The 16,799-nt window shown below is 39.3% G+C and overlaps 1 protein-coding gene across 1 annotated transcript; it reads right to left on the bottom strand.

Annotated features, from left to right (window-relative positions):
* Window positions 1-2,956: 2,956 nt before the first annotated feature.
* Window positions 2,957-13,197, bottom strand: COQ3 (coenzyme Q3, methyltransferase). Its single transcript, XM_032216171.1, has 7 exons — window positions 13,008-13,197; window positions 11,252-11,357; window positions 10,010-10,159; window positions 7,726-7,825; window positions 6,269-6,511; window positions 5,693-5,852; window positions 2,957-4,362 (listed from the first exon to the last, which is right to left on the bottom strand). The coding sequence occupies exons 1-7, from the start codon at window positions 13,123-13,125 to the stop codon at window positions 4,172-4,174; spliced, it is 1,068 nt and encodes a 355-aa protein (XP_032072062.1). The 5' UTR covers window positions 13,126-13,197; the 3' UTR covers window positions 2,957-4,171.
* Between the last annotated feature and the right edge of the window lie 3,602 nt (window positions 13,198-16,799).

The following is a 16,799-nucleotide window of genomic DNA, read 5'->3' on the forward strand; positions in this document are numbered from 1 at the left end:
CCTCCATGTCTCCAGTGTCTTTTTCCCCACTTGGAGCCGAACCCAGAAGGACATTTCTTTCAACAGCAGCAAGGAAATATTGTAAGCCGTTCTCCAGTTCCAATATCAGGACTGGTTGCAGCCATTTCTCTCTTATCAAGGCAATTGGCCTTTTCTATAATCAAATTCCCACATTTCCCTATTTTTGCATAAGAAATATGCTTGTACATAAAATAATCAGTTTAAGAAAGTTCACATCTGTAATTCTTTGCACACGGAAAAACCATTATTACTTACAACTGAATGTACATATTGGTTTTTTTTTGCAAAAATTAGCCAAATTTGGGGTGAAATAATGGAGTATGTAAGATTGCCAAAGACAAACCCAAGAACACTTGCTGTACTTTTCTTGCCTCTCTTGAGTTTATAGCAGGATCCCTGCTTATGACTTAATGCAGGAATCCCCCTAACCCCTGGGCTGAGGCCCACTACCAGGCCGTGGCCTATTGGAATTGGGCCATACTCAAGTGACCCAGTTCCTCTCCCCACCCCTCTCCGAACCAGGCCACCAAGCCGCAAAGGTTGGGGACCACTGACTTAAAAGCATTTTCTAATATTATCCAGCCATTACTGAGATGACGGAAAGTTGTCCTAACCTCATTATTTCATAGTACAATTATAGATTCTACAAGACGCTATACATTAATAAGGGACCTGTCTCTGCTATCACATCTTTGTGTCAGCTTAAGTGCTCTAAATAAAATAAAAGTAAGGAGTGGAGGAGGGTGTTTCTTTACCTAGCAAATACAAACAGTATTTAATACTCTCTAGTGACATCCTAGTGGCTCAGTGACTAAGACGCTGAGCTTGTCGATCAGAAAGGCCAGCAGTTTGGCAGTTCAAATCCCTAGCGCCGCATAATGGAGTGAGCTCTCGTTACTTGTCCCAGCTTCTGCCAACCTAGCAGTTCGAAAGCATGTAAAAATGCAAGTAGAAAAATAGGAAACAATTTGATGGGAAGGTAAGTGTTCCGTACACCTTTGGCGTTTAGTCATGCCGGCCACATGACTACGGAGACGTCTCCAGAGAGCACTGGCTCTTTGGCTTTGAAATGGAGATGAGCATCACCCCCTAGAGTCAGGAACAATTAGCACATATGTGCAAGGGGAATCTTTACCTTTACCTAGTGACATCTTAATAAGAACTTGAAAAATAAAAAGATTTAATTCTTTGGGTTACCAAAATGGATTTTACTTTGGTTTCAAAAATAACCCAATGAAATAATCACCAGCTTTCAGATAACTTTGGAACACTTTGTTCATCCCGAACAGGATTAAATAGTTGAAACCATTTCTAAGACTCAGTTGGAAAGGACTGCTTCCAAGCCAAACTTCAAACTGAGAATTTTGTACAGCACTCATGTGCTGTACTTGCTCCTTGCTCTTGAGAATTTAGGGGATTTATAGCAGAACTGCCAGTATGAAGTAGTTCTTCCTCACATACATACATCCTAAAAGCTAATCTATTTAGGGAAGAAACGGAAAGGGCTTTATCTGCTCAGCCCCTGGACTGCTATTGTTTAAATATAAATTATGATGATGACAATGTTGTTATACATTCAGTTGTGTCCGACTCTTGGCAATTCTAAGGTCTCTCCGCATCTTACAATTTTGCACTACATCTTTGAGTTGTTCTATGTTTTGGTTGGTGTCATCATTGATGGTGTCCAACTACCATGTTCTTTGGGGGCCTGATTTTTTTTACTGCTAACTCTTCCAAACATGATTGCTTTCTCCAGTGAATTCCTCTGTGTGACATAGCCAGAATAAGTGAGATGCACTTTTGTGATTATAGCCTTCCAGTGACATGTTTGGTGTTATGCACTCTGGCACTTGTTAGTCATCTTTGCTGTCCAAGGAATATTCATGCGCCTTCTCCAAAATCAGTTTCTGGATATCATTGTTGAAGACAACCTTTGGCAAGGCAAGAGATCCTTTTGATGCAGGAGCTTAGCTGCTTTAACAGAGCAGAGCAGAGGACATTGTAGAAGTCTCCATTCAAGAAATAGAATATAGTAATTTGAAGTTCAACAAATAAATTAAACTTGGCAAACAGTTTCTCCTTGCAAACAACTACTGAAGTATGCTGTCATTGTCTTGTTCTTGCTATATATGGAAAGAGGGCCATTACTCTTAACTATTGGGCAGCAATGGTTCCATCATAGCCTCATATAAAATATTTATGCTTGCTAATGCTTAAAATGTTTGTGGCTTGTTCTTAAACATGATACGTGCAATGCAGATCTTAGATCTTCTAAGATTCCACCTTAGCTATTTTTATTTCAAAACATTTTTGAAGTGGTCTGTAAATACTGTCCCTTCAGTACAAAATATGCTTCATCCATTATGAAGCATATTTTGCAGCCCATGTTTCTTAAAGTAGGTGACATCAATATCCAACAAAATAATTCCGAGCACTTTTGTAGCGAAGATACAATGTGAAGATGAAACAGTGGCAAAACTCAAGAGACTGAACACTTCAAAAGTATTTTTCAATGATGCAAGTCTGAGTAGATCATCAGTGATCTATTTGCTGGCGTCATAGTTTCTTTCTGCCTGCAAAGTAACCATGCATTCAAAGAAGCAAGCTATCATCATCTTCCGCCAGTTATGATCACTTCCTCCCCTCCTACCACCCCAAATTTCCTCATTTAACACTCCGTTACTACCTTCCACCATATAGCAGATATAGAAAAAGTGAAGATTACTTTCTAACACCTAGAAAATCTCTGTGAAGGGAAGAAAAAATATGAAGGATTTATATTCCCAATAGACAATTCACACTACTTTGTTCTGCTTTTCTACATCAAAGAACATATTTAGGCTCTTTATGTGCATCAGCGTCATGAAGCAAAGCTGTAACAGAATCAGACTCGTACATCACACTAAACCATGTGATCTTTCTACTTTGCCTTACATGATATGTGAACTTCAATTTTATTTATTTAATAAAACCTGTTTTAAAATCATTGTATCAATGTACTAGCTAGTCACAATTTGTCCCTAAAGAGTTCCGGGCGGCGCATACATTTTAAACCTCAACAACCTGCCATGGGCATTTCTGCAACTGACTTTTGTGAGATTTATCCACAAATCCATACATATATACATATGAACTGAGCAATAAAGCACCAAATTAGCAGGCCACCCGTTTATCTCCCCGCACACAAAGGAGATTCTCTACTACCGCTATTTATTTCAGTTCTTTTTTTCTGAGTAGATGTCTACAACTATCCGCTATTTTTATTACTACATAAGTGCATGAAACATGTTTGGTTCCCACTGCATTTTTAGAAATAAAGATGATGGTAGGGACAAGATGCTTTCTGTAGCATTTCAATGTCACTCTTTTTTTAATTAAAGGAGTTTTTTGGGGGGGGGGATGGAAAGGGCAGATGAAGCTTGGCAATTAGCATTACCAGATTTGGGCTTCAAATTCCAAATAGCCACTAGAAGGCAGCAAAGAGTTAACCTTTTTGAATGATTTTTCTGCCTTCTAGTGATCATCTGAATTTTTGAATTTGATTTGGTGGTCCTATAGCAGGGGCGTCAAACTGGCAGCCCACGGGCTGGATGAGTCATGTGCAGGCCACGCCTATTCCAGCTTCACAAAAAGAAAAAAAATCACACTATATCACATGATAGCAACATGACGCATTGAGCTTGACACCTGTGCCCTATAGTATCTGAATAAATGGCTAACTTGGAACTTCCAGTTATGAATTCTAGGCTCAAAAAAATTGGTCTTTACATAGAATTTGGCCTCTCTTTCTTTAGAGCTGTAACATCATGCTCAAGGAAGAAAAAAAACCAAGTTAGCGATGTATATGATTTTACATTTAAAAACAGGCCACCTGTTGAATTTGAGTAATGATTTTACAAAAGTCAATAAAAGCCAATAATTCTAAAGTCTTAAGAGCAATCATTCTGACAATTGTTTCAGACTTCCAGCATGTTGCACAGAATGTTTATCCACAAATATCTGATACTATGAACAATAATTCCTCTACCATGTATGCTGAGATGGCAGCAAATCCTTTAGCCAACACTTTGAAAACAAGGTTGATTGCCCCTTTATTATAGCTATTTATCACATCTTCTTCTGTGCTTCTGTAGCAACTATGGACTTTGTCTTAGCTAGCAGTTCTGATGTTAGCTTCTGCTTGTTGATGCTCTGTAGAGGCTTCCTTCAGATCCAGTTGTTCTTGCATGCTTGATTTAATTGCATGGAGTGCATAGTTAATGCTAGTGTTTTCAGTCCAACTCCAGGATCCAAAAAGGGGGTTGTATAACATGCCTTTCACCATCTTAACTGAAAAACCATCTGCAGATAAGGAAAAGAAAGGGGACAGATTGAAGACAATTTATTGTTTAGAATGCTATCGTTTATACTGAATGCCTCCAAGCTCTTGAAATATAATTCTGACACAATGGTGAAATTACCATAGGTAATCCTCGTTTATCGAGTACAATTGGAACCAGCAGCTCTGTTAAGTGAAGAGGTCACTAAGTGGGAAACCATGTGACCATGGCTGTGCTTTCCTTTTCTCAACTCCTCCACCCTTTGGGAAGCTCAGCTGTCCTGCCGTGATAGTCAGCTTGAACATGATAAAGACTAATCAGTTTTACACATCTGGCTTTTTTCTGCTTCCAAACTGACTCCCTCTCCTTTGGAGTGATCACACTGGCATTTGGGTAGAGCAGGAGGGGAACTAATGTTTGTATTCATATAAATTGGCAAGAGAGAAAGTAAACAGACAGTGGGGAAAACACATTGAAAGCAATGTGCTGGTGCTGGGAGTCCCAAGTACACTATGCAAACAGGAATTCCCAAGTGCACCATGGAACACTATTCTCCATTGAATGTCTTACTTTTTTATAATCCCTTCCTCTCCAATCTCTCCACCCTGGGGTACCAGGGGAAGGGGGACACGGGACCCAAGCAATTTCTGAAAACAATCTCTTGCATGTTGACTTTTTTTATTCTCCCCTCCTCCCACTGAAGAATGAAGAAATTGAAGAGGAAGGGATTATGAAAACACAAACATGAACACAATGGGGAATATATATATAAAAAGTAGTAGTAGTAGTAGTAGTAGTAGTAGTAGTAGTAGTAGTAGTAGTAGTAGCAGCAACAGCAGCAGCAGCAGCAGCAGCAGAAATAGTAGTAGTAGCAGTTAAGCTGATGTTAAAATTGCAAAGTATTTAATCAGAGAATTTTAACATGGAATGAAATATCCCTTTGAAAAACAGGTTCATGCCAAAGGAACATTTTTTTTAATCTCCTCTCTAAAATAATCAGCTTTATTCAAGTCTCCTATGAATCAGTAAAGATAAAAGTTACAGATCAACTTATCAGGAAGGCACCAGATTGTTGTTACACTATCCGTCAACTTGGAATTCTCCAGATGTCTTATGACTTCAACTCCCTGAATTCTCAACCAGTAGTGCTAACAATGAATTGGTTGATCTGGAAGAGACTAGGTTGAGCAAAGATGCACTACCAGAGTATTAACTTTTCATTTTTCAAAATCATCTGACCGAAGTGTGTTTTCTTTACACAACATCTTTGTTACAGATAACTCAAAGTCAACAAGTAGTTATATTTAAAGGATGCCACATGATTGCTTTCCTCCTTGAAACATAATACCTACTTGATTCCAGAAGACGCTCTAACTCTTCAGGTGATATGAATTTCTCCCAGTCATGAGTGCCATCCGGAACAATACCCAGTAACTTTTCAGCAACGATAATGCCAAGAATATAGGACAGTTGAGTTTTGTTTATTGTGGTAATAAAGAGGGAACCTTCGGGCTAATGTAAAACAAAAGCCAATTTGCAACTTGGTTATTTATACAACTATCAATAAAAAACATATAAAGAATATAATTACAAGATTTGGTTAAAAAAAGTTAATACAAAAAGTTTAAGTCAATGACATCTGCATATGGATAAAAGGACTCTACTGAAAAAAAAGTCATGTAGCTGAAAAAAGTGAGTACTGTACAAAATAAAATAATAAAATTCATATGTATTCACTATTTAGATAAGGGAACACTCCTGATTGCATTCAGTCTAGATAATCAGAATATATTATGAGCTAAATTTTACCTTAGAGCAACGAGCCACTAAAATGAAAAAAACATAAATGCAAAAAAAGAAAAGAAAAAGATCTTTATAGTAAAAAGAAAGTATAGCACTGAGATCTATTTTACCATTTTAAAACTTACTTTTAATACTTTTCCAAAGCATTCGATGATCTTTTCAACGTCAGCCACATGTTCTACTACTTCAGAGGCAACAACTATGTCAAATTTTTCTGATCCCTCTTCCACAATATCCTCCAGTGCACAGGCTCTGTACTGAATCCTTTCGGTAAGGGCTGGATCATATGATTTATGCAGTTCTGCTGTCCGGATGCTGTCTTCCAAAGGATCAATTCCAGTAACTGAAGCTCCCAGTCTAGCAAGGGGCTAATACCATAAATATATCATTTTATCCTGTATTAAACTATGAAGAAGTCTCCATATCATTGACAAATATATCTAAAGTTACTTAAGCTTAATGCTCATGTTTCCTTGCCCTCTAAAAATAAATATTGCACTAATAAAATATGAATCCTAATATTGCATTATAGAACTTTTTCATTAATTAGCCTCAAGTTGGGTATTCCTAAAATGTTGGCACGATCCCCCCCCCCCCAAAAAAAAAATGTTTCTTAGACCTGTTAACAGTTACATTTTCCTTTGGCTTAGACTAATTCTGCCTCTTATTTTGTAATTGATTAAATGAGACATATATAATTATAATTAAATTGAAATTACAGTATTAAAGTATACTAATATCATTTTTAAAGGTTTAGGGAGGGAAAAGGGACATCTCCCCAAAACTGAAATTTAATATCACTCATGGAATAATGGTAAATGTGGTGGAAGTTTCAATAAAGCAGAAAGATTTAAAGCCAACATTCCATGCTGTAGTGTTTGGAAAACATTCTATCATAGCCAAGAGATGCACAATTTCTGAGTTAGGAATCACACAGGTTGTATAGAGTCATTCTAATGCTGGCACATCTTCACAAGCACAGGCATATTAAATCCCCTTGCATTTGCCATATACTCTCTAGAGGTAGTATTCTAACAGTTTGGACCGGTTCACCCAAAACGGTAGCGGAAATTGCGGGTGGCCTCACCCATCTGCCCCAGCTCTATGGCATCCCATTTAGGCTCTTTTTTCACCAAACCCACATAGGCGGAAGCCTATGCGCATGTAAGTTCACATTTGCAAACCAATAGGGAAGATAAGTGTACACCAACCCTGATCTCTCCCTTCTTAGTTTCTATCTTAATAACCTACTGCAGATGGTGGAGTTCCCTCTATAATCAGCAATGGTGAAACCAGCTACCCAGCCCCTGATGAAGTGTTTTGCTGGCTGGTAAGGGTCAGGTTTCCTGTGCTAAATGGCAATATAAAATGTGTAGCCTGTTTCTTACTAGCTACCTAATCTGGATAAAATATAATAGCAATTTTCATGATGCTGAAAGCAAGTGTCTTTGTGGTTTCAAGGAGAGTTAACTTTAACTAAATAAGGTTTTTAAAGAAATAAAAAATATTTAAAAGCTTGGCGTTTCCTCCTATTAATTAAAGGCAGAAGGACATTCATCATCATCAAATGTACAATTGCTACCTCAGAAAGTAGTCCACCACCACAGCCAACGTCTAGGATCTTCATGTTAAAGAGTGGGCTTCCTAGCTCATGCTCATTTTTCAGATTCAATATAGTATCTCTTACACAAAATAGAAAACAAATATGATTCAGTTAAAACAAAAAAACAAGACACTTGCATATTACCACAACTGCAACATTTTATTCTTTCAAAGTGCCATAAAGAGAAAAATCAATTTATTATCAACACCTTTGTTTTCAACATATGCTATTTTTACCACCGCATACCTCCAGAAGCAACATTTACTCAGAAAAATGTACTGTAACTGATTAAAATATTGTCTAATTAATATTGTCACCATCTTGCAAATGGTGATGGTAATTCAGGGACTGATTTCTCATGTATTGACATATATAGAAAACTGTACTACTTGTTTAATTTACCATTAATCATACAGTGGATATAAAATCTACGCATCCCTCCTAAATGGCAGGTTTTTGAGATATAAAAAAAAAATAGACCAAGATATATCACTTCAGAATTGTTTCCACCTTTCATATAACATATATGCTACACAATTCATTTAAAAACAAACAAATATTTCAAGGTTAAATAAAAACACAGTAACATGGTTGCATATGTATGCACACCATCTTATAAGTAGGGATGTGGCTGTGTTCAGGATTAACCAATCACACTCAAACTGATATTAAATAGTAATCAGTACACACCTGCCATCAATTAAAGTGAGCTTACAAAGCATCAATACAATATCATTGTTGGAAGATATCAGTCAGAGAAGAGTACAAAAAGCTTTCCAAAGTATTGGATATACCATAGAACACAGTGAAGATAGTCATCAACAAATGAAGAAAAGATGGCACAACAGTGACATTACCAAGAACTGGGTGTCCCTCCAAAATTGATGAAAAAGAAGAAATCTTATCTAAGAGGCTGCCAAAAGGTCTACAGCAACATCAAAGGAGCTGCAGAAATTTCTGACAAATACTGATTGTGCATTACATGGGACAACAATCTCCCAAAGTCTTTGTATGTATGAGCTGTGAGGTAGGGTGCAAGACAGAAGTCTTTTCTTACAAAGAAAAACATCCAAGCCCAGCTACATTTTGCAAAAACCTACATCAAATGTGAGAAAAGCTTGTGGGAAAATGTGTTATGGTCTGAAGACATCAGGTTGAACGGCCATAATTCCAAAAAGTATGTTTGATGCAAAAAGAACACTCTGCATCACCAAAAAATAAACCATATCCACAATGAAATATGATGATGGCAGCATTATGCTTCAGGCAGGGGTGGGTTTCGGCAGGGACTACTGCTGGTTCGCTCATCTGTGTGTGCTTTGTGGGCACACACGCTTGATGCACATTGTGCGCGCATGCGAAGTGCAATTAAAATCGTTCTGCACATGCACAGAACTGAAAAACAAGATGGCGGCACCTGGGGAACCAGTTCAAGGGCATGGCAGGCCTGGGTCGCTGCCGGTTTCAGTTCCAAATCACTACCGGTTCGGCCAAACTGGTCCAAACCGATAGGAACCCATCACTGGCTTCAGGGCTGCTTTGTTCAGCTGGAACTAGGGCTTTAGTCAAGATGGAGGGAATTAGGAACAGTTCCACTCAGTCAATTTTGGCACAAAACCTACAGACTCTGCTAAAATGCTGAAGAGAAAGAAGAAATTCACCTTCAACACCTTCAACACTACTCAAAGTACTCAAATCATACATCGAAACCAACAAAGGGAGTCCGGACTTGAATCCAATTGAAAATGTATGGGGTGGACACAGGAGATGCCCTCACAATCTGACAGATTTGGAGCACTTGTGCAAGGAAGAATAGGCAAAGATTCTTAAGGCAAGATGTGCCATACTGGTAGACTGAATGCTGTCATAAAATCAAAAGGTCCTTCAACAAAGTATTAGTTTAAGGGTGTGCACATTTATGCTACTATGTAAATGTAAGATTTTTTAAAAAAAATTCTCCTACAAAATTTTCAAAATTTGTTTTTCAATTGAATTGTACAGCTTACATTATTTTACAGGTGGGGGAAAAATTCTGAAGTGATTTATTTTGGTCTGGTTTTTTTTTTTACATCTCAAAAAACTGGCATTTTAACAGGGATGTGTAGACATTTTCTATCCATTATACTTTAGTTTTGGGATCCACACAAGCTTTAACTAAATAGTAGCAACTAAGGCTATGATTCAGCTTCAAAAGTTGATAATTCTTACTAATATCAAATTTCTGGCAAGAGCTTGAAAATATCAACGTATTTTAAAAATTTACCTAATAAAAGGAACTCTAATATCATTCATAGAATGCAAGGCTGCATATTCTCCATCCTCATTCCACCACTTGTGTGCCAGCCGTTGGAATCTTCTAAGTTCTTCTGGATCTACTGTTTGCCAAGTGCTGTATGGTTGGCCTGTAAATTTTCTAAACAAAAGTTTCATCAGGACAAACACAATTAGCAAAAATGATTGAAAAGTGCAACAAGAAGTAACTTTGTTTACGGAAAACATGGATTTGTCAAACCCATACAGGTATATAATTTTCAATACTATAATATCAATACTATAATTTTCATTCTATTCAAAAAGTGGAAGAAGTAGATAAATTTAGATTGCAGCAGGAACCAATGTTCATTCTAGGCATGAAAGTGATTTCTGAGAAAATGCGGAGACATTTGGGGCTTTTATTTTAGGACAACACAACACTAATATATAAAAATATGAATGAGAGAATTGAAACAGCAAAATAAAAGCTTCTCTTTCTAATAGCCACCACTGCTTAGCCATCACTGCTATAAGCCGTATGCTGGGGAAATAATGTTCTTTATCTAGTGTGATGCTTGGCTTGTTGGAAGAAGTGAAAGTTCAAGTTAGCAGAAGAAGAAGAATTGGGAGGGACCTTGGAAGTCTTCTAGTTCAATCCCCTGATCAAGCAGGAAACCTCATACCATTTCAGGCAAATGTTTTTCCAATCTCTTCTTTAAAACCTCCAGTGATGGCGCACCACAACTTCTGGAAACAAATTGTTTTAGTGATTGTTCTAACTGTCAGGAAATTTCTTCTTAGTTCTAGGTCAGTTCTCTCTTTAATTAGTTTCCATTCATTGCTTCTTGTCCTGCCCGCAGATGCTTTGGAGAATAGGTTCACCCCCTCTTCTTTTTGCCAGACCCTTAGATATTAGAACACTGCTATCATGTCAGTTCTAATCCTTTTCATTAAACTAGACATATCCAATTCTTGTAACCGTTTTTTATATGTTTTAGCCTCCAATCCCTTAATCATCTTTGTTGCTCTTCTCTGCACTCTTTTTGGAGTTCCAACATCTTTTTTACATCATGGTGACCAAAATTGGAAGTCCCAGTGCATCCAGAGGGCTTTCGTTTAGTCCACTATAATTTCCTACATATGTACACTTGAATTGCCATTCTTATTAGAATGTTCTTACAAATGTAATTTATTATGAAGCACATTTTCCATAAAAATAATAATTACCAGTAAATCAAAATACTATACTTACATTTTGTTTCTCACTTTAGTCAAATTTACAAGTTCACCATCACTTAACTGAACTTTAATAGAAAAGGTTTCTTGAAATATTTGATGAAGTTGACTTCTGCGATTATCTGATAAAAAGTAATACTTTTAACTTACAGGTTTTCCAAAGAGTTATTATAGGAAACATATTATTAAGGGCACATTTGTTAATGCCATAATAAATTTGTTTGTGAGCACAGACTAATTCCAATAATAAGTATTGGTTGACTAAAATCCATTAGCAAACCCGATTCCTCGTTTCCCCAATTTTCCATTCATCCCTGAGATCTGCAGAGATGTTTACAGAATATATAGAGAGAGGTGGGGGGGACAGGAGAGTGAATGGAATTCCATTTATAGAATACTGGATGCAGGAAATATCAGAATTACATATGTGCACTGTGAAGTGATTATCTTAATACTTAAGGCATTGCTTCATATGCATTCCAATTTTATTTTTACTTTACATTTTAAATTCATTTTTGAACAAAAACTGAACAATCGAGAAATATGACATTATACCTAATGTCACAAATACATGTTTGTTTCTATAGTGTTTAGCATTCTTGGTCAAGTTCCACCTCACTCACCCTCACTTCTAATATTAAAATTATTAATATTAAATAAAATTATTTATTTATCTACAAATGTATTATATACATATCTAAGTATGTAGGTAGGTATATGTACAAAATTAATCAACTAATGATGTACAGATTAATGGTGTAAAAAGACATATCAAAAGGCAAACTTATTTATCTCTCTTAATCTATTTCATTTATTACTGGTATGTATCTCTACCACTGACTGAGCAAGATAAATAGGACTCTGCTCTGTCAAGATTTAGCTTTGCCCGAAGACATTAATCCCAGGATTATATGAGGTCTAAAAGTCAGTCAATACTTGGATTAAATTCTTACCTGCTAGTAATGATAAACATGGCTAGTCAGTCCAAATATTCTTCAGAAGTATTTGGACTGACTGACCATGTTTACAAGTAAGGACCTTTTTCTTAATTTGAAAATGGAACAATTGTCTATATTCTTTGTGTCACCATTGCTAGCTTGTAAGAATTTAATTCTGTTATGACAGTTGTTTTATTTTTACCTGTCTATGGCTGCAACTAAAAAAGAAAGTTGTGCAAATTTGTGCAAATTTTATTCCAGTCTGACATCACATCCCAAAATGCCACATTCTGTATATTATGATCAGTCTTATAATTCAGCATGAGAAATAATTGTGAAATAATATATTTTTAACCAATACAACGATATGTAAGAAGAGGGTCTGCAAATGCCAATGGATCTGCATAAGTTTCACCTAGGAATACAATGGCTCAGAAGCAGACAAACAAGCAGCAATTAGGCAGAAATGCATCAGATGCAGTTTATGTCCGATTTGTTAAAGTGGGGAGTGGGGGAGAGAAAGATTTCTTTCAATTTTAAAGCCCAGCGCCCATAGACAGACAAACAGATCACCGCCTAACTCCATATACCTCGCACAGCCTTCCCACCTGATGCTTTTAAGACAGGCCGAAGATCAGCACTCTAATCCCCCCAAGGGTGGCGGTAAACTCGGCAAAGGCTGCCAGAGACTCGTCGAAGGGGTTTTTCTCATCCTCCTCCTCCGAAAAATCTTCAGAATTTAAAGGCCAACAACAACCCCAAATCCCCACGCAGTTACCCCGCCGAGGCCGGGCCACTCAGCTTAAGAGGCGAGGAAAAAGGTCTTGGACTCACCAGGTGACGCCCAGAGATTCAAGGGGCGCCCACAGACCACCCGGCTTCGCGTCATGTGGGCGTGGGGAGCCCACAGCCGCCTTGCCCCCCATAGCGAGCTCCTAGCCCAGCCCTCCATGAGCTACGGCGGCTTCCCGGGTACCCGGAGTGGAGGAGCGGCGGGCTGGCTCGGCCGACTGCGGCTCCACCTCCTTGTCTTCCGCTCGCCAATAGGCCTGGCCGTTTCCCGCCTCGGCTCCAGCCTCCAGTTCCGGGGAGGAGATATTTCGTCGCTTTTGACCTGACCTTGCTCGAAATAGCTTCGGTGGGAGAGTGGAAGCGCCTCGGCCGGTCGTTGAAGGGGGAGCAGACCGAAGATCCTCGCAAGCTTTTCTTCTGACCTCCAAATCCTCAACCGGACTTCGGTTTGGGAAGCGAGCTGGGCGCCAGAAGCTTAAGCGTAGCAAAGCTTCTCCCAAGCCAAGCAAACATGCACAGTTTGGGAGACCAAAAATGTAATTATAGGGGGTGGGAGATGGCGGGGCACCGGGACTGCAGTCTTCGGGAAACTTAGAGTCTTTCGAACCAAACAGCTTGTTGCTATTGTTGCGAGATTAAAATGAAGAGGCATCCGCATCGTCCGCCTTTGGACAGAAAAGGCGGCTTATAAATGCAGCAATGAAGGAATGAAAACAAAGCGACCCTGCAAAGCGAAGGATAGATCCTTTGTAGTGCAATGCATTGTCGGACTTTTCTCCACATCTCCAGGAAAAAAAAAAAGGGGGGGGGGGACTGCCGCCATGATTTTTGCTTGCTTCTAAATAAGGAAAGCACTTAGACTTATACCGCTTCACCTGCTTTACAGCCCCTCTAAGGGGTTTAGTCAGGGTGGAGGTAGTCCTCAACTTACCACCACAATTGAGGCAAAAATTGCTGTTAAGTGACACATTTGTTCAGTGTGTTATGCCCTATTTTACGACCTTTCTTGCCTCAGTTATTAAGTGAATCGCTGCAGTTAATAACTTATCAACAGTTATTAAGTGAATCTGACTTCCCCATTGACTTTGTCACACGGTCACAGTAAGTGAACACATGACGCTGGCACACTACGACCATCATAAATATGAACCAATTGCCAAGCATCTGAATTTTGATCACATGGTCATGGGGATGCTGCAAAGATCATATCTGAAAAATAGTTACGTCACTTTTTTCATTGCCTTTGTAATTTTGACGGGTCACTGAATGAACTGTTGTAAGTTGAAGACTACCTGTATTGTCTCCAACAATCAGTCCTCACTTTACTCACCTCGGAAGGATGGAAGGCTTCTCACCTTGAGCCAGTGAGAATTGAAATGCAGGCCGTCAGCAAAATTAGCAGGCTACCCTGCATTCTAGCCACATTCTCTAACCACTTGGTCACCATGGCTTTAAATCGACGCATGGCACGCAAAGGAGCCGTGCTTTGTGGAGAGGAGGAAGAGCTATGGCCGTGATGGTGAATCTATGGCACATGTGGCATGCAGAGCCATTTCTTAAGGCACTCAAGACATTGCCCTGTCAGATTTTGGCCTTCATTTTTGGCCGTTTTCACAAAAAAACCAATACACAAAGCGAGAGTCGGAAACGGACTTCTGGTTTGCGCATTGGGCCATTTTTCTCCCTCCGGAGGAAGCCTCCAGACGGCAAAAACGGCCCAACACATAAACCGGAAGTTGGAAGACGGACTATTTCCCACCTCTGGAGGGTCCATGGCGGGGGAGGAGGCCATTTTCGCCCTCCCCAGGCTCCTAAAAAGCCTCTGGAGTCTGAAGAGGGCACAAAATGGGTCCACCATGTCATCACGGGCCAAAAGCAAGGGGGAGAGGGCAGGGGGGTCGCACACGCATGCATGGGGGGAGGGCACATGCAAGCACAACCCCTCCTCACATTCCCCCTGCTTTTGGCATGCGATGGCAAAAAGATTAATCATCACTGACCTAGGGCATTGATGGCGAACCTTTTTGGCACAGAGTGCCAAAAAGGGAGCGTGTGCACACATGCTCGGCTGGGCCACAACCCGGAAGACGACCTGCCCAAGGGGCATGCGCTCGCCGGAAAATGAACTTGTTTTTCGATGCGTGCATGTGTGCTGGCCAGCTAGTATTCCGGTTACCGGCACACATGCGCATATGACAGTCTGCTGGCATGCTCACACTGGAAGACCGTCCAGATCTTCCAGTTTCTGGCAATGCCGCACGCACGAAGGCCAGCCGATCATTGCACGCACATGCACACCAGAAGCTTGGAAGAGGAACGGGTGACTGCACATGTCAGGCAACATGGCTCTACATGCCACTTTGGGCATGCATCCCATAGGTTCACCATCACAGACCTAGGGCAACAGGGATTACTCGGTGGGATATAGCTGCACAGGTTAGCAATATGAAGAAGTGTCATGGACTCTCAAGGTAGCTTAGTGAGGCTGTATCTTCTCCAGCAGTTAAAGCAGAGCCCCTTGGGGAAATGAGAGGGGGCAGTCCTGCAGTCAGTCCAGGACAACCTGGAGGTGGCTGAGCTTCCCAGACTCTTCCATGGCAAATTAAGTGTTCTGAGGAGATTGCTTTGTTACTCAGTGGGTAAATACTTCAACTTAGACCAGCTCAGAAGTAAGCTGGCATAAAAGTTGGGGGCATTGTTGTGAGCTTTTGCGAAAGCCAGAGTGTCCTAAATGTGGTTTTCCAATTGGAGGTTTTTTCCTTGAAATCGTTTCACTTCTCATCCAAGAAGCTTCTTCAGAACTGAAAAAAACTAAGTCCAGCTGCTTTTTGAAAAGCACCTTTGGGACAACCATGATTGGATGACTGAGAATCTCCATAGAAAGCAAGCCAATGTGGTGCACTGGTTAAATAGTGCCATTCATCTTCTGGATCCACTTCACTCACAGAAGTTTCATTAGTGACTTTGGGCTGGTCACCCTCAGCTTAACCTTCCTCAGGATGGGGTGGAGGGAATAAATATAAGGGCACAGCAATTTTTTTTTTTAAAAAAAACTAAGTTAGCAAGGCATTTCAGTGCTGGAACAGAGGGTAAGTGGATGAGACAGGCAAAGATGCATTAAGGAATGCTAAATTGTGTACTATCGTTCTCTGATTTTTATCCTGTAGGGCCAAACAAAAAATATCTGCTGCCAACTCTGCAGGGTGTCAGGAAGGGCATCGGGCCAGTAAATGCTCTGCTCCATCCGCCGATTCTATCTCAAATTAAGGGACTACAGGTCGTAAAAAGGAAGATTTTTGTTAATGACTGATATGTGGGTTGATTTAAGATATAGAATCTATTGGGATATAGTAAACTACCGGAGTCTTGAAACTAGATGTATAAAAATATGTGTAAATAAAGTATTACCTATAAACAAATGCCTTTTCTGTGACAAAGCAAATGTTGTACATTCCAAAGGTCATTTCTCCTCAAACAATATTGTACAACAATTACATAAGGGAGAGGTTAGAGAAGTTCAAAGATTCCTACTTTTATGAGTCAACATAACCTTGACACTGTTTCTCTTGCGTTATCTTATAATCTAATAATCTCATTAGTTTCTTTTAAAATGTTAAGCATATGTTGGTATGTTAAAAAGAAAAACCTGAAACAGTACTGTAGTTCTTTTATTGGAGCAAGTTAAATACAGAAACAAACATTTAATTTTCCATTATTACAGAACTCTTCTTTTTGGGCCTTATTTTCTTTTTCTAAGTAGGAAAATGGGAGAAATAAAATAGAGGAAACACTTATCTGTAAATATGCTACAAAATGTGTATTATGTTCACCTAT

This window comes from Thamnophis elegans, chromosome 4, assembly GCF_009769535.1.
Source record: "Thamnophis elegans isolate rThaEle1 chromosome 4, rThaEle1.pri, whole genome shotgun sequence".
Classification (NCBI taxonomy): Eukaryota; Metazoa; Chordata; class Lepidosauria; order Squamata; family Colubridae; genus Thamnophis; species Thamnophis elegans.